The sequence below is a fragment of the Chinchilla lanigera genome, unplaced genomic scaffold, assembly GCF_000276665.1.
Source record: "Chinchilla lanigera isolate Chin_1 unplaced genomic scaffold, ChiLan1.0 scaffold00002, whole genome shotgun sequence".
In the NCBI taxonomy this organism is placed as follows: Eukaryota; Metazoa; Chordata; class Mammalia; order Rodentia; family Chinchillidae; genus Chinchilla; species Chinchilla lanigera.
Genome location: NW_004955403.1, coordinates 15,767,573 through 15,786,593, shown reverse-complemented (window position 1 = coordinate 15,786,593; position 19,021 = coordinate 15,767,573). Strand labels below are relative to the sequence as shown.

At 36.0% G+C, this 19,021-nt stretch overlaps 1 protein-coding gene across 1 annotated transcript in view; it reads left to right on the top strand.

Annotated features, from left to right (window-relative positions):
* Positions 1 to 19,021, top strand: part of Itga4 (integrin, alpha 4 (antigen CD49D, alpha 4 subunit of VLA-4 receptor)) — a gene marked incomplete at its 5' end in the record, with an annotated part of 80,760 nt that overhangs the window by 20,462 nt on the left and 41,277 nt on the right. Inside the window, 10 exon segments of the mRNA XM_013512527.1 lie at positions 1,995 to 2,062; positions 3,312 to 3,441; positions 4,821 to 4,906; positions 5,610 to 5,672; positions 5,760 to 5,897; positions 9,321 to 9,432; positions 14,485 to 14,579; positions 15,704 to 15,794; positions 16,395 to 16,440; positions 16,832 to 16,986. Of these exon segments, the coding sequence (XP_013367981.1) occupies positions 1,995 to 2,062; positions 3,312 to 3,441; positions 4,821 to 4,906; positions 5,610 to 5,672; positions 5,760 to 5,897; positions 9,321 to 9,432; positions 14,485 to 14,579; positions 15,704 to 15,794; positions 16,395 to 16,440; positions 16,832 to 16,986 (984 nt within the window).

The window sequence follows — 19,021 nt, the reverse complement described above, 5'->3', positions numbered from 1 at the left end:
AGATGCAAGAAAATGAAAGGTGAATGTTAAATTCTCGGTTGCAGTAAAACTGTCTAAGTTTCTGTATGTTTATTAACCTCTCTTACTGAGTGGTTGTTGGTTTATATTTAAACATTTTCACAGAAGAATTTTTTTTGCTAAGATATACATAGCCCTTTTATAAAAAAAAAATTCAAGATGACATAAAGCTAACATATCCAAAATTGTAAAATACAGGAAAGACATAAAAATGAAAAATGATGGCAGAGAAAGATAATCTATAAATTATATAACAATTTACTTGAACTTTCTGGTTATCAAAGCCCAAAAATTGTGACCATGATTGTTGTTTTCGTGTCAGGTCTTCAAAAGAAGCAAAGCTGTGTCCCCTTAGTGAGCCCCAAAGCCTTCATTCATAAGGGCTTTGTAATAAGAGACCCCGTGTCTTGGATCGTGATTGTTATTTTCACCTGGGGAAAACCTTGGAAAGCATCATTTCTTTGATAAATGATGTTGGAAAAACTGGATACCACATGCAAAATAATGAAGTTGAGCTCTTTTTAAAAAACTCTTGTTACATTATATGCAAATATCTACTCTAAATGGAATTATTAAAGTATGTAAGACCTGAAGTCATCAAACTCCAGAGGTAACCATAGAGGAAAAATTTCTTGATATTGGTGTGGAAAATGATTTTCTGTTTATCATACCCAAAGCTCAATCAAGAAAATCAAAAATAAACAAATGGAACCACATCAAAGTAAAAAGCTTCTATACTGCAAAGGAAAACAGTCAACGAAGTGAAGAGAAAACCCACAGAATGGGGAAAATATGTAACTGATAAGAGGTTAATATCTAAAATATATAAGGAACTCAAGTTGATGGCAGAAAAAGAGCAGAATAGCTTTCTTTTCAAAGAAAGCATTAAAATTGTCAATAGATACATGAGAAGGTGCCCAATGTCACTCATTATCAGGGAATGTAAATCCTACCACAATGGAGTCACCTCACACATTAAAGTGGTTGTTTATTGAAAAGATAAGTGTAACAAGCTCTGAAAAGAATGTGGAGACCTTTAAACAGTTTTATACTGTTGGTGGGAATGTAAACTGAAAAAAAAGATACAAGTGGAGCTACTAAATGAGCCGACAGAAAAACAGTCAGTACCATATAGAGATAGCTGCAGTCTTATATTTATGGCCACATCATTGGCAAATGAAAAGGAGTTGACATATGTATGTGAACGCACATGTACACACATACAAGCACACAGACTAGTTAATACTCAGCCTTAAAGAAGAAAACCTGACATTTGTGACAACAGGGGTGAACCTGGAGGGCATTATGTTCAGTGAAATGAGCCAACCAGGGAAAGACAAAGAACACGTAGTCTGTGGAATCAAAAATTGTTAAATGCATAGACGCAGTAGGAAGGTGACTGTGTGATGAGGAAGGGAGGTGGGAATGAGGCGACTATTGGTCCAAGGGCATAAAGTTGCAGTTATATAGGATGAATAGGTCTAGAGATCTAATGCACAGCATGGGCCATTTTTAATATACAATGTGTCTTGCAAATTTGCCATAGAACAGATTTGGCATGCTTTTGCCACACACAAAAGTCACCATGAGGAGATATGTTGATTTGCTTGAATATTTTCACCAGGTATTTGTGCAGCAGAACATACTGTTGTACACCTAAAATTTATAGAATAAAAAATAAAAGGTGGGCTCAGCTGCAAATCCTACCTCCATCTTGCTCATTTGACAGATATTTTGAGTGTGAGCTACATATTCTCATGAAGAGTCAGAGATTTGTTTTTATTGCCATTTCCTGGTGATATTTTGAAGATTAGTAAGAGAGTTGTGTAATCTCAGATTACATAAATTACTACTTGTTGAAATGGGATAGTGCAAAATGTAGACCTTAAAAGGCATATTTGTAAGGATTTCTAAACAAGAGTGGAGCGATTGTGTCATTCTGTGGAATCCTGAATCATTTTTATATTCCATTTTAGATTATGTGAAAAAATTTGGAGAAAACTTTGCATCATGTCAAGCTGGAATATCTAGTTTCTTCACAGAGGTAATAGTTCAAAATATAGCTGTTATGAATGTTTACATTTACATCCTTAACTCTTCTGAAGATTTAGGAAACCAGTGCCTCACTGAAGTAAAAACTGTGTGCAATCTGAATAATATCTCTTAAATTTGCCATTATTATTATTCTATTTTTACTGCTCAATAGTCTTCATATAATTTGCAAAAATTAATATTTTCTGGCTGTACCACTCATAATCAGTGAAAACTTGTACTAAAAATTACCAGTTTTATCAATAGTTCAATGGAAATCAAAAGTAGATATTTTTAATTTTTTGTTATTTTTAGATAATTAAAAATAACTTATTCAAGTATGTTATTTCTATTATCAGTTAAGGACTGAAGGAAATACCTACGAATCCACATTTTTCATTAAATTACACCACTTGGGATATTTAAGAATATATTAATATCTTCTTAAACCAGATAGATCCCCAAACTCTAATTCTTTTCTAGAACTCTAACAGTATACTGTAAAAGGTCATAATTATTTTAACCCCTGAATCCTATGATTTCTCTTAAAAATCCAACATGAATTCATGAATGGTTTCTAACTCCATGGAGGTGGCTTTATCAAGTTTTATTCTGTAAAATGTAATATTTTTAAAATGCTTGCAATAATGCTTTCTTTAGTTTATATTTAAATTTACCTTTAAATGTTCAAGATTTAGGCAGTACAGAAATATGATAAAGAAATTTGATTGCTACAAGTTTTTCTGCTGTGCAAGACAAAGGCCTGCACATTCCAACCCTCTCTTTCTTCTTTGTAAATTCTTATTTATAAAAGGCCCCAAATTCCACTGGAAAAGACTTTTAGTCTGAACATTTGTAGGAAAACTATTCATGGTCATTGCAAACTGAAATAAGTCCGCTCTTACCCTCCGGTGACTCGTGATTGTCTTCATAAAGAACACTAATCAATCACATAGGATTTTCTTTAGGAGTAACCGTGTTACCCTATTCATACAGGCTTACTCTACTGTTTTGTACACCTATGACTTTTTAAATCCACTGGGTAAATTTGAAGAGAAAGTCTTAGAATTTTTCCTCTGAAATTCTGTTTTCAGATCAGAACTCAGACAACTTTCCTGTCCCCCGCTTTTTTTTGGTCATATGTTTTTCAATTAAGAGAAATGTTCATATTTGGGCAACATATTACAAAGTGTGTTCTCTTCCCTAGTTATATCACATTTACTTTTAAGTGAGGTTAAATTTTTTTTTCTTTTTCCTTTCAGGATTTAATTGTGATGGGAGCTCCAGGATCATCTTATTGGACCGGCTCTCTTTTTGTCTACAATATAACTGCAAATAAATACAAAGCCTTTTTAGACAAACACAATCAAGTCAAATTTGGAAGTTATTTAGGTATTGTACAAATTGACAAATCCAAATTCCCTATGTCTTGGTTAGTAGCTATTATTGAAAAAAGAATGTTGTAGCTTCAAAAGAGCTACATGCCAGTAGGTGGCAATTAAAGAAACAGATGAGAAACTCTCTTGATAAAGTATAAACTCTATGGAATTTTAGTGACTGTATTATTTTATATTAAAGTATGTGACTACAATCATTATATAATTAACTAGAACTCCTGGGGTAGTTTCCTTTTTGTATTTTATTTGGGGGAACACAAACTTGTACGTATCTTTATAGGGTCAATTTATTACTAATTATTTCTAGCCACCACTGTGTGCTTACTACATTCCAGGGACTGTTTCTAAGAACTTTACATGTGTTAACTCATTTAACCATGTATGTGTGAGTAAGTATAGTTTCCTAAAAGATCATACGAAAGCCGGTGGGACTGTCAACAGCATTCAGGTAAAGGGTAACATTATGAAGTATAGTCTAAAAACTGCTCATTGGCCTTTGCCTTTTAAATTCTTGGGCTATTTCCTGGAGCTCACTCTTTTCATCACCATTATTCTCTTCCTCCTCATGATTATTTCATACTTGATAAATCTACAGAAATACAAAAATTTTTGGCATTAATTCCCATTACCGTTAAATAAATGGTTTTCCTAGATTTCCTTAAAAAGGATACATTTATTTAAGCTGTATGTATTTCAAATGTGTGCATCTTATATGGAGGTAATTATACTAAAAAGGCAGTATTTTTCCCATTCAAGCAGAACTTCACCGACAAGTCAACATTTTCTTATTTATGAATGAGCAAGTCTTCAGGTATTACAAAAAATATAACGATAGTATGCCTTTCAGCATGTGAAATTAAAATAGTTCACCTTTTGTGTCATTACATCGTGACAATAGGAAGATTTCATGACACAAGAGTTGAAAATTGGGAAGATATTTTTATTGAAAGCTTAAAATGCTTTATATATTCAAATATTTTGGTTTTAATTCTAGAAACTAATTACTCATACTATACAAACCAAGTGTAAAGATAATATTTTCACCTTCCGGGAGTTGGAAATGCTAACCACATGCTTTCATTAACATACCTATCACAACTGCTTAAAACATAATGAGAATTTTCAGCATTATGCTAAACCTGCGTAACATTCTGCTTAATGTAGACATTTTTTTTGTTGTTGTTGTTGTTTTTCTCCGGTACCGGGAACCGAACTCACGACCTTGCGCTTGCCAGGCAAGCGCTTTTGCCGCTGAGCTAAATCCCCAGCCCCTAATGTAGACATTTTTAATTCAGTCTCATTCAGTTCCACGGGTAGATTTTGGATCTATTTTATCCATGTTAAATGATGATACTTTTCTCCCGTTTCTTAAAGGGTACTCAGTAGGAGCAGGGCATTTTCGAAGTCAGCACAGTACGGAAGTAGTTGGAGGAGCCCCTCAGCACGAACAGATTGGTAAAGTAAGAATTACATTTTAATCTTTATTGTTTTCCAAAAGGTTCCAGTCAATCACAGGAGGTAATAAATATCAAAAGAAGAACTGCAGAAGTTCTAAGGAATGAAAGATTAGAAATAATAAACTGTATTGCATTAGTGGAATATGTGAAAGATTTGTGGTTTTCAAGGAAATTTAGCAGAAAAACTTTAAGAAGAATTATATAAGTCAAGTGAGGATTTTCTTTCCTAGAAGTAAATTGTAAAATGAAATGAAAGCTGTCCAGGGGATAGATTTACTGTGTAACATTTATTGAAAGGAATTTGGAGTAGCTGCATGCTTTACTGTAAGATGAGGAGAAAATGTTATTTCTGGTTCTAGTTTTTGCTAAATTGCTATGTGTACATTGGCCAATCTCTGTGTGCCTTAACTTTTGAAAAGTGAGTCAAACAACACTTTCTGTGCCATCTGTGGGATCCATAAAAAAATTCCTGAGAGGATTGCTCTGTAAATGAGGCATATTAATGTGAAAATGGATCCCTACAGCGTTTTGCACTACTCTCAAAATATTTTTGTAATACTTAACATTTTAAGTAAATTTCAATATTTTTATATTTGAGCAGTTACTGGAGGTGAAAGTGAACATTTTGATCAAACAGAAATAAGTATATTGTCAATAAGAGACTTTGATGGCAATATAAACTCTTCTAATATTTTCCCAATTACAGGCCTATATATTCAGCATTGATGCAAAAGAACTAAATATCTTACATGAAATGAAAGGTAAAAAGGTAATAAGCCTCTACCTGTGGTGTAGCAGAGGGCTTTTGTGAAGAACCCTGCTTCATAATAACCAGATATGATTTGCTTTGGGACAGCTGGGCTCCTATTTTGGAGCTTCTGTCTGTGCTGTGGACCTCAACGCAGATGGCTTCTCAGACCTGCTGGTGGGAGCACCCATGCACAGCACCATCAGGGAGGAGGGCCGAGTGTTCGTGTTCATCAACTCTGGCTCGGTGAGTGTGACTGACTGCCCCAAACCGAGAGCCATTCACAGAAACTGTGATGGGCATGGAAACTGTTCTCAGTTCAGAGCTTGGAAATTACAGATTCTTAGGCTTATTTTACTAACAAAAGTAAAAATTTTAATATTCTATTGATGCACTTTAGAAAGAAAATGGAACGTCTTGATGAATGAACAGCTATTTCATTTGGATATGCCAGAAATACTGCTATTCTGTATTCACAGCTTGTATACATTCACTCAAGCAATTAAAATTTCTTCAGTTTTCTTTTGACGCAATTCTAATGTGAAAGAAAGATGTTTATTCTTCAAAACGGGCCTTTTTAAAAAACAGTTCTAAAGTTGAGGTCCTTACGTAATATAATAAATTATAGAGAAGATCAAGAGTTAAATATCTTGATTTGAAAACAACTGGAAATGTTTAGATACAATGTTAATGAATAATGTATGCTTGATACATTTTAAAACATGAATTTGACAATTTATTTCAAAATGAATATCCTAGTTATTTAAATAGGTAATTACTGACGATGGGTCAGTTTTAAATCATGAGCCGTGTTTTAAAGTAGAAACTGAGATCTTAATTTAATTTAAAGATTTCTACTGGCATTATCTTGACAGCTTCCCATCTTGACATTAAAGCAAAACAAAGAAATCCCAGGGTCTTAATGAGATGCCCTTTCACCCTGTGTCCTTGATTTAAAAACAAAAGCAGGCTTGTGAGAAAATTGGTTCATTGCTTTGGCACAAGGTCTCTTAGTCAGGATTCAACAAAGTGAATTCTGTTTCAGAAGGTAATTATAATCTGATTTAACCAATGGTTTCCGAACACTTAATAAGTTCTTAGTTTAAGCATCAGACTAAACTGTGTACAATTTAAGAGAGAACACTCTAGTCTTAGAAGGTTGGGAATTCTTAAAGTTCTAAATACGGAGCAAGGAATTCACGGAAGCATCGGGATTTCCTAGGCTGCAGTTAAACCTAATTTTAAGAGTAAAGGTATAGCATCCACACGGCGATCCTTCAAGTCTCATTAATGGTGGTACTCAACAATCATTTTTCTTGCATAGATATCTCACATTTCCCTGTTGATAGTTTTCTTAGACATGCCACATCCTCATGTTGCAGATTTCTCTTTCTGTTTGCAAATAAACTTTTTCGAGCATTGTTTAAAAAGCAGCATACACATCTAAAACAAAGCAGCACAGCAACTTTTTTCCACTGAGATCTTAAACCTTCCCAGTGTGAAAAATAAAGGCAGAACTCCTTGGTGCAGAGAGCAAAGGAGGAACATTGCCCACCAATCCATGCTTGAGTTCTTCCATCACAGTTACCAAGAGGTACCACTGTTGAACACCATGGTCAATTTAGTCATTGATTCAGCGTTCAGGTCCTCAGATTAGTCATCTTTGTCCCCATATCACCCCTCTGTTTGCTAACTCTCTGAAAAGGCACTTGCCACTAAGCGGCATGATATTTATCTATCTGGTCCGCTATTGTCTGTCTTACTGGAGTGTAGACACCATGTGGAGAGGAGTCATCTGTCTTGTTCATTGCTGTTTCCTTAGGGCTGGGAAGCGTCATGGACAAGTAGGTGCTCCAAAATTATGTTTGAATGAACTTAAGAAAGAATGACACTTGAAAAAAAAAAAGAATGACACTTGAGTGACTCTGCTTTCCCCCTAATTCTACTAAAATACCTCTCAGGCGACCCCAGAGAATGCTTGATCACTGCTCTCTGGGAATGGAGGATACTTGAAGAGTGAGCACCACTTCTCTCAGACTGTCCTCCCAGAACTGTATCTTATGTGTCTGCACCTGTCTGCCCTCCCTGGGCCCTTCTCCCTTCGCTTTTGGCATTTCCCCAGGAGGGGGCTGTTCTTCCTCCCACTCCTTTGATTCAGTCCCCTGCTGCTTGGACGTCAGCGATTATATCTATAGAGATGATTCCATCATCTTCATTCTTGCTTAGAATAAAGTGAATGACAGTATGTAGAGTGCAACAAGGACTATGAAAGTGGTGGGAATAGTTTTGTCTCGACCTCCAGCACCTCAAGGTCTGGTGTAAACACCAGACCTGGGAGCAAACAATGGAATACAACATGGCGAATGATGGCCACATGGCAAATAATGCCCCATGAGTACGTGAAAAGTGGAAGAAGTGATTTGTTTTAGGTTGAGAAGGTTTCCCAGAAGAAGTAGTATCTGAGCAAGACAAAAATAGGAATTTCTCAGTTAAAAAGGAAAAGGTGATGGGCATTTCACCCAGGGAAGAACGCATGTGTTTAGGGAATGACAAACAAGTTTTTAAAGACGGGATTTCTGATGAGTAGCATAGATTTTTGGGTGGGGGGGATTGAGATGATCAGATTTTGTAAAGAAGACTATAGCTGTTACTGCAACGTTATTAAACAGAGTGACTTGTCTTCCAAATAGGGAGAATCTAGCTGACCAATCCAGCTCCATTGCTGCTGGGATGAAGTTTGAAAGGCCATCTTGTCACGTCACTCCTCAATTAGGAAACCTTCAGTAGCTCCTTACTATTCGCAGCATTAAATTTCCCCGTGGCACATTGCTGTAACCCCAGCAGTCAGGAAGCTGAGCAGGAGGGTCATGAGTTTGAAGCTAGTGTGGACTGCAGAGCACAATTCAATGCTGACCTGAATTACATAGTGAAACTTTGTCTCAAAACACAAGGACACAAACAAACAAATTACCCTCCTTGGTCAAATGAAAGCCCATTAAATTACAGTGTGACTTTTGGTCTCATTCCATTAGATGTACTGTTCCTCTGGAATTTGTGTTGTGCTGAGAATCTTTTCTGTATATCAGAAGTATACCTTTCTATCAGTAGCCACCTTGCATGCTTTGTTTTTTATGAAATCTCTTCTAGATTTTTTTCCTGTTTTCGTACTACTGATGGTCTTTCCTTATCTCCATTTCACACATTCCCCTTGTTTTTTGTAACTGCAAAGCAGTTTTACTTCTGAGTCACTGATGTGGCAGCACTAAATTGTCCCCGCATCTGTGTGCTTCTTGTAGAAGGGTTGTGTTTTATGCACACACTGTCCCCTTTCACCTATTCGCTTTACATAGGGCATTGTCTTTAGTAAGAGCTCAATAAATATTTGTTAAATTGAATTATCAAAATGATTTATTGGATTTTCAAAGCTAGGGATCATGGCTTTGACATTTTTTATGTCCTATGCACTGTAATCATACTATAATATGTGTTGACTTACTCAATAAATATTTATCGAATTGCATTGAGACGTGTGTGCTAAAGCTCAGCCTGCAGTTTGTCCAACTTGTTTGGTGCATTAGAAAAAAATCCATATCCAATTACAGCAGTAAATCATGTGTAAATTTGTCGGGGAGTGTACTAATGACACCTTTTTTCTCCCTGTCTACCTAGGGAGCAGTAATGAATGAAATGGAAGCAGCGCTCATTGGAAGTGACAAATACGCTGCAAGATTTGGGGAATCTATAGTTAATCTTGGTGACATTGACAATGATGGCTTTGAAGGTAATTAAAAGTATCTAATTTGGTACTTCATTTCCACTTTTAAAATGGTTCATGGAAGAGAATGTAATTGGGATTTTGTGTTGTTTGCTTTTCTATTATAGAAAATGCAGCCAGAATGGTATATGTATGTTTTTTCTTTCTAGTGTTCATCCGACTTCCTCATTGTGAGCACTGATTTTTACTGTTGTTGATAAGAGATGATATTGAGTATACCTTGTTTCAGTGATTTGAAAGCACCACTAAGTATAATTATTATGTTAGGTGCCTTTAAAAATTCTATTACAGGCTGGGTGTGGTGATGCACGCCTGTATTCTCAGTACTCCGGGAGGCTGAGGCAGGAGAATCGTTGCGAGTTTGAGACCAACCTGGGCTGCAAAGTGAGATTAAGGCCAGCCTAAACTGCATAGCAAGACCCTGTCTCAAAAAGACAGAAAAAATGCTATTGTGCTGTGTCAGAACACCCAGCATTTTTTTCTGTTTTAAGAAGGGTCCTGATTTCAGAAATGATAAAATGTTGAGGTTGGGAGAGAAACATGTAACATAGATTCACCGGGACATGGTATTTAAATATCAGTGCAGCAAAGGCACTGATCAAACCCAATAGAGCCTGGCCACAGAGCTGGACGGGGTCCTGGAAGCCCATGTTGTGCCAGGCATTTCCTGTTCAGCTCTGCCCTGTGGATTTGGAGGACTCTGGGGGAAAGTCCTGAGTGCTGGCGAGCAGCAAACTGGGAAACTCAAAGACGGTGGCTCTTTCCCAACTGGTATGGAAGACTTCAGTAACTGAATAGACGATACAGTCTTAGCTGTGCCTTTTGCCTAGTACTGAGTAGTAACGGAGTCTGTGTGTGCAATGAATGAATGAGTTTGAAGAAGAGCGTGCAACTTTCCAGCATTCAGTAAGTTTTTGGAACTTATTCTCCTGGCTCAGAACTGTCTTCTTGATAGAGTCATTAGAAATTAATATATGGTTACATGAGGATAAAAGTTGCTTGGATACTAAAAATAAGTGAAGGAACACTATAAATTCTTGCCACCTATACGTCTTCTTCTCTTTAAATTTTTTAATCAACTTCAAATGTAGAAGATGTGTTCTACAAAAAAGACAGTTACTGACTACTTGCTCCCACTGAACCTTCTAATGTGAAAAATAGAGTAATTTGGTATTCAGGTATTACCATCTCTGGATTTTTTACCATTTCAAAAAATGAATGAGAAAATATGTATGTATATTTTTAGGTTATTTGGATCCTATGTGACATGTTACAATTAAACATGTATGAAATTTCATTATGATTGCTGTTATAAGTAGCCACTGAGATAGTTAGTATTTATTTTTCATCAGATGTAGCTTATGAAGGACAGAGGATATGCCATAAAGAATGCAAATGGTGGATCTTGCTTAGTTGCTAAGTCATCCAGGCTGGGCTAGAACTTGTGATCTTCCTGCCATAACTTTCCAGAGCGTTGGGGTTACAGGTGTGTTCCACCAAACCTGGCTTATAACTGTATTCTCTTAATGAGTTGTGAAAGTGTCATGGACAGTAGGCAGGTTCCCTTACTACAGTTATGCCAGGTCCTGGGAATGTCTGCAGCAATCTGTGAGGGGTTGAAGGACAGAGAGAAAGCGTCCTACCCATGAGACTTAGGAGGAGGACTTCAGAGGTGACTTTCAGGGTACAGTGTAGTCTGTCAGCTTCTGTATGGGAACTGGGGTATCACACCGTGCTTCTTGTTCTGAGAGCTTCAGCATGCAGAAATCTTAAAGGTGAAACTTTTGTATTTTAAAGGTTATTATTCAAATGTTTAATACTGCACATTTTGTACTATTTATACTTTCATTTAGAATCCTCTTTATAATTTATAACATATTTACATTGAGTGGCCTCATCCATACTTTAGTGAGTGTGTATAATGCCACATATTTTTTCTAGTTTGTCCACTTTTTCATTTTAATTTCTAGTTTTCCCATGAGTAGTCATTCTCTACATTTCACATATTAGCAAGACCAGGGTGATTTGGAAGTAGAGTCAAAGTGTTCTTCACTAAACTCTTAATTCCGTTCTAGCACGTCCACCTGGGTGAGACAGCAGGGTATCTTCATGTCTTTTTTAATGTGTCTCTCTGTTCTTTTCCCCATGTTCTATCTCATTCTATTTTCTTTTTTTTTTTTTTTTCCAGTACCGGGAATCGAACTCACAACCTTGTGCTTGCTGGGCAGGCACTGTGCCATTGAGCTAAATCCCCAGCCCCTCACTCCATTTTAGGGGAATGGGTAGATGGTTGAAGATTCATTGTGTTCATGGAAGGGATCCTAGGGCCATGTAGACCAGAAGTGAAAACTCCACCTGTTCATTTTGCCTTCCTTTTCCAGTATTAGATTGAAATCACATTGAGTTCTCCTTTATTAAGCAAAACTTTGTGGTGTGTTCCATAGTAAACCTAAGTTGACTTGGCATTTATCATATAAATATTTTTATTGTTCAAAAGAAAAGGTCAGACTATTTCCTAGAAAAACAAAGTAAGTCAGTTTCTAACAAGATGTCCAATCAATTCACCAATTGCTCAGTGTAAAAATCTCATCAAAGTTTGAGAGAATTGTGAAATAACTAGGTAGATAGACCCATCAACATAACTGATGAGACCAACGGATATATAGACAGTATCATCAATTTCATGAACAGAATGGACTTTGCAAGACAATTTATGAGGTGTGATTGCAAAATACAACAAATGTTTAAATTTTTAAAAATATATTACAGTAAAAGATATAGTGTCACAAATCTCCTTCAAGATACTCCTCCTCACTTAGAAAACACTTATCCCCTCATTCTGGCCACTTCCTGAAGCAGTTCTGAAAGTTCTCTCTCATGTGTGTCTTTAGTTGTGCTGTCATGGCTGCCTCAAATTGATTTGATTCAAAACCTTTACCTTTTACCTTGGCTTTGGGGAAAAATCAGAAGTCACATTGTGCCACAATAGCAAATAAAGTGAGTGAGACACAACATCACATTTTTAAAATCTTGCCTTTCTGTTGGATCACACCGGCAGCAGCATTCATTATATTTTTTTGTCACGTCCAGTAAAGACACAAAGGAGGACTTGCACAGGTGCTTCAGAAAGTGGCAAGAATGATAGGCTCAGTGCATTCAAAGAGAGAGTATGCTGAGGAGGATTAATGGATATGTGTGTTTTCTTGTCGTAAATTTTAAGTTTAGATGTTCACTGGGTTATCATCACCCCTTGTATGTTCATTTAGCTTCGCTTTTATCACCTCCAGACTCACTATCTGACTTATAAACTACATGTGTAAATATTTTTAAAGCAGAACCATGCTGTAGTAAGGTTCTGTAATTGTAAAGTACCATATTCCTTTACATGCTCTTGAAATGAATATTGACATATTATCACATCATACGGTGGGTGCTGCTTTGACACATACTAGGATCAAGTGGTAAGATGGGAATTATTGGGCCAGACCCGTCTTCTGGATGACTCTGTATTGTGGAGATACAGGCTCTAGAGCCTGACCACAGGGTTTCCATCCCTACTGCTCCACATCCTGGCCTTGACTTCGAGCCAGTTACGCTTGCTGCCTCAGTTTCCTCATCTTTAAAGTGAGGATCAAAATACTTATTAGCGATACCTTGGTATGGATTGTGAATTGGTTCCAGGACGCATGACAAGTATCCAGAATGAGGAATAATTAAGCACATTATTTGGGCTGGGAAATGTAACAAGTCATGAAGCAGTAACACTGACAACTTCTAGCTTGTGAACTTTCAGTTCCAAGTGGCAAGTCCTGGGACAAGATTTTCTCATCAAAGTGTGTTACGCACCAAGTTCAAATGCATTTCAAATGACTTCCAAGCTCTGACTGTATTTGAAGCAGTTCTGAGAATATGTAAATATGTGTAAAGCTCCTAGCCCAGGAAGCATTGTTTACATTAAATAGGTGGTTATATGCTAGTAATTATTATGATTATGCTTATGTTAGTAATTATTATGATTTAAACCAACAGAAAGAAATGAAATGTTTATTTCATTAATTTCAATAAATTAAATGTTTATTTATTTACATGAAAAATAAAAATGGTTTTCAAACACCTCACTCTTGTGTATATTGTATCCCAAAATGAGAAATTGAGTTACAGGGAAATGGAAAAATATCTTAATTTATTCATATAAACCAAACATGTTGTTCTTATTTCTGTGACAGCTAGTATATTATGTAAGTGTAATTCTAGGAAATAAAAGAATGTGAATCTATATTAACCAAAGATTGAATATGCCCAAATGTCTTCTGTGTGGAAAATTTGGTTCTTTTTTTAAAAATTGTAGCTGAGTGTTATCTTTAAAATGTAGGGTAGAATAGTTTTCTCCTTAATTCTGTATATTTATAGTACTTAACCATGTCAGTCATGATTTTTGCTTACTCTTGAGTTTTCTTATATGAATTGATCTACTTTTTTCTCTTGGTGTCATAATCTGATGGGAATTTCAATAAACTCATAAGGTGCTGCATCATTATTTTGCAGCATAAGTCCATTTTCTAAAGGCCTCTGTGTATACAGACAGGTTTCATATATACCTTAATCACTTTCACTGGAGCATGAAGTAATTTAAACATCATTCTGCAAGCTCAAATTCAATATTCTACTAGTTATAACATTCATAGATAATAATTTACTATAAGCCTGGTCCTATTCCAAACCCTTCAGGTGAATTATGCTCTTTTATCCTGAGCAAATGCTTTATTATGATCCTATTGTATAGGTGAGGCTAAGAATGGGTCCTTCATACAAAGCTGGGCACAGTGCAGAGCTGGGGGTAGACTTCAGCAGTCTGGCTGGTGATCCTTTACCCTCCCTTCTTCTGTGTGCAAACTATGCTGCAATCTTGTACCTTGAAGGTGTTAGTAGGTTTTCTTTCTCAGAAGAGTGTTTATCTTCGTAAGGGAACTTATATAATTAAGGATCATTAAAGTTAGATTTCAAACTTTATTCCTTATACCAAAAATTTATTTTTTCATTCTTTGAATCCTCAAATAGATGTTGCTATTGGAGCTCCACAAGAAGACGACCTGCGAGGTGCCATTTACATTTATAATGGTCGAGTAGATGGCATCTCATCAACTTTCTCCCAGGTAAGATATCACAGTATGAACTGTTCAAAAGAAACACTGGTGATTAAGCATCTTTCATGTTTCCAGTGTTTATGTGGACTTATTTTTCTTATTTCTTATCACTCTTTGAAACATAACATTTTATTTCAACATGTTTTTACAATACTAATAGTCTTATTTTAAGGGATTTATAACTTTAAAACATTTTTCATAAGAGTTTTATATCCACTTTGTCTCAGTTATAGCCTATTACAGATTTTTCTTCATATTTCATCAAATTTGAGCTCTTGAGCCAATATCCATACTATTCATAAATAGGCCTTTGTGGGTTGGATTATCTGTGTCTTGCCTGGTGGCTACAGCCTTGTATTTTGTAAAGATTGCACAGGGAGATAAAACATGCACATGATACTATGATTCTTTCAGTGTGGAAAACTAAGATGATAGCATTTTAATAAAGATTCCTAATTAAACTCTGCCTTCATTTTTATATCTTGAACAATCAAAGCATTTCAAAGCACAAAAAAGGCTGCCTTCACACGCAGAGACTTTTTCTAAAGATATTTTTTATAGAAATGTTAGTTAGCACTGTTATTTTTGATTAGGCAAAAATGGAAAAGTTCTGTATTTTTAATATGAAAGGTATATACTTGTCTGCTTAAAAAATACTGATTTGTTTTTAGTACAGATAACATAAATGGACAGTATAAATCAGCATTTGGGCATGAAATTAGGCATAGAGCAGGAGACAGATAGCTGACCCGGGCTGTTCTTAAATTCTGGGAAGCAGTCAGGCTCAAAAGATAGGCTTTCAGGAATCTGAGTAGTAGGTTCCAATGAGTGATGATAGGCATTTTATTTTCCAAGTAATATTGCTTATTTATGTTGGTTAAGGAACTAAATATAGACTCTGAAAGAGAGAACTACTTTAGAAAATCTGTACTATATAATTTTCTCTTTGTTCACAAAGAAAAATATTTTAAGTCACAAAATAAATGTAACTGCCCATTTCAATCTGAAAGTGCATGTTTTCAGCAAATATGCCAGGGCATACTGGGAAGGATCATTGTGTACAAAAATCATGGCTTCTCTGCGATATTAGATGTTCAAAAACTGCTTCCCACTTAATTTACCTTTTTTTTCAGAGAATTAGAGGACTTCAAATTAGTGAATCATTAAGTATGTTCGGACAGTCTATCTCAGGACAAATTGATGCAGATAATAATGGCTATATAGGTGAGTATAAAATTTACCACATTTTATAAATTGGAATAAACCCTATTGTAAATGCTGCTTTATTGTGGACACATAAAGCTGGTATGGAAGACTTCAACTTACTGATGAGGTTTTCTTCCTTGCAGTTTTTAAGCATTCTTAAATTTAATGACAGGCCAGGGACAATCAAGTAATTCTTCAGCTTGACACTGTTACTTAATGTTATCTTCCCTGCTCTTGAAAAGAAATGAAAACACCCATGAAAATCAATCAGACATATCATGCTGAAACAAAAAAGGGAAAATAAATTTTATTTCCAAAGGAATTCTTGCATTAATATGTCCAGAGCCTAAAACCAAATTTTGTTTTGGCACATCGTAAGTTTATGTCATGAAGTTTATTTATGAAATGTTATGAGGGGATGAACACTCTTGTCAATGAATAGATTCAGACAAATGTGGAATGAATCTTAAGATACTAACCTGTCTTTTTAAATTAATTTTCAGTAAATACCATTTTGATATAGTCAAAAGGTGATACGCACTTTTAGCATTTATGCCTGGAAAGTCGTTCTCTTTGACTAATGATTGTCATTAATCTGAGTCGTTTTTTACCATCCAGATGTAGCAGTCGGCGCTTTTCGGTCTGATTCTGCTGTGTTGCTAAGGTAAGCTTGATACATTTCACTGATTAATGACAAACAGACTTAATTATAAATGATGGGGGGCCATTTCTAAAAGCAGCAGTGGTAGCGTCCTCGTGATGCTTTTCTGAAGAGTATCTTTCTGAAGCTTCATTATTGAGCCTTAGGATGCTTTCAGCATCTTGCATAGATACAATTAAACAAATCATCAGATAAACTCAATGTTTTTAGACTTTCAGATGAAAATTTCTCTTAATCTGTGCATAGAAATGTAACTGAGTATGTAAGCACATGCTACTAATAAAGCAAATTAATGAAATTACTTGGTCAATGGAAACCAACAAAACAAATGCAATTATCTTCTTAAGGAAAAATAATTTTGCAATAATTAAGGCTAATTTCATTTCCTTCTTAGGACAAGACCAGTAGTAATTGTTGAGGCATCATTAAGCAACCCTGAGTCAGTAAATAGAACGAAATTTGACTGCGTGGAGAATGGATTGCCCTCTGTGTGCATGGATCTAACACTTTGTTTCTCATATAAAGGCAAAGAGGTCCCTGGTTATATTGGTAAGTGTGCCCTGTGGAATGAATGCCTGGCAGAGAGTGCGATTCACTCGGTCATCTCTTGGTCATCCTTAGGGCTCTTCCTGTTTGCCACCATGTGAGTCTCCTTAAAGCAGAAGAGAGTAACACTTGATAAGCACCTTTCTTCTCTCCTGATGGCTTCTCAAGTTGTTCTAACCGATGAGTAGAGCACATTAGGTGGCTGTAGCTGCTTAGAGGTTGTGGCAGGAAGCTAAACAACACTGTCGCTCGCTGTGTTAAAGTCAACCCACTGAGTTTAACCTATGAAGTCCTTAGAGTGATGCCCCAGACCCTCTGCTTTACCAAGCTCTTCATTTTAACAATTTTAGTATTTATGCATGGTTTTGCCTATGGAGGCTCAAATTCAGGGCCTCATTGGTGCCAGGCAAGTGCTCTACCACTGAGCTACATCTCCAGCCCTACTGAGCTCTTTATTGCCTGGGGCTGGTGTAAGCTGGAGGACATGAGAAGATTTCTTTTCAAATATATTCTGTCCTATTATCCTATTTGAATAATTAAAGAAGCTTACCTATAATCTAGACCCCAATTTCAATTTTTGAGATATGTATTTATATTTTATATATAATTTTGTATATATTTATAAAAATTACATATAATATCTTAAGATATGTCATATACATATAATATACATACATATGAATATATGAATTTACTGCCTCCAGGAGCTCATAAGAACCATGCCCATTTCTCTGCAAATGGGCAAGCAGCTCTTAATAATCTGAAGAAAGCAGCATGCATGTGGCCTGTCCAAAATTCTAGTTAATACCAAGTTATAGTTTTGTGACTTTTTAAAGTATTACATCTTTTTTGCCAGCAGATTACTATTCCTAATTCTCTTATATTTAAGGTAGTATTAGAATAACTACTGATGAAAATAGCCCATGGTTGGAGACCAGCACACCTGGCTTCATTATTAGGATATTAATATTTCATGAACCCCACAAGCCCTATGTCGATTGTACTCATGACCCCGAAGGCAAAAGTCATCCAACATCATGAAGGGTGGCAAATATTTATTGAACCAAATGATGGCTGTGTAATAGATGTCTCAGTCTGAATTAGCTCATAGTGGTATGTACAGAATAAGCCTGGTATCTCTACTTTATAGAACCAATTCTTAATAGTGATCTGGAAAAGTTGTATCAGAACTGTTGTAATAAAAGCTGGGCAAAACCTTTCTCTGGTTACTGATTGCAGAACAGTCTCGTAGGGACCATGGCCCCAGAACGATTCCACATGAACACTGACAGACCAATGGATTATCTGAAAGATATACATTACATGGAGAGGGTTGTTTTCCTCATGTAAAATCAGTGTTCCTCAAAACTACCAGTTCCAGGGCTGGGGATTTAGCTCAGTGGCAAAAGTGCTTGCCTGGCAAGCGCAAGGTCGTGAGTTCAGTTCCTGAGAACTGAAAGTACCAGAGAAAAACCAGAAAGAAAAACAAAAACAAAAACAAAAAAACTACCAGTTCCATTGTATCTGATAGTTTTAAAAATGGTTAAAAATAAATATGCAAAACTCATAAATAATCAATGCCATTGGTACAGAGCCATGCTTTACAATTGTTATAAAATGACTTCTTAGGAAAAGTAATTCTTATGGTAAGCATACTTACTAAAGCCAGGACATTTTGCTTCTTACCAGGAAGAGGTTTTTATTCATCTCTTTTTCATTTGTTCTTTCTCTGAACTGAGTTAGGATGATGAATTTGTAAATGGCTATTGCAGTTATAGTCTCTCTCTCCCCCACCTCCTTCTCTCCCTCCTTCTCCCTCCTCCCCTCCCTCTCTCCCTCCATCCTTTCCTCTCTCCCTTCCCTCCTTCCTTCCTCTCTCTCACTGTCTGGTACCAAATCTCAGATACCACACTTTTGAAACCAATTGACTTGGACTTTACTATTTCCTAAATGAAAGGATGGTTGAAGATTTATTTGAAATGTGTAGGAGTAATATATGTTAATGGTTATGTTTCTTTGAAATAGGCAAAATATTTTC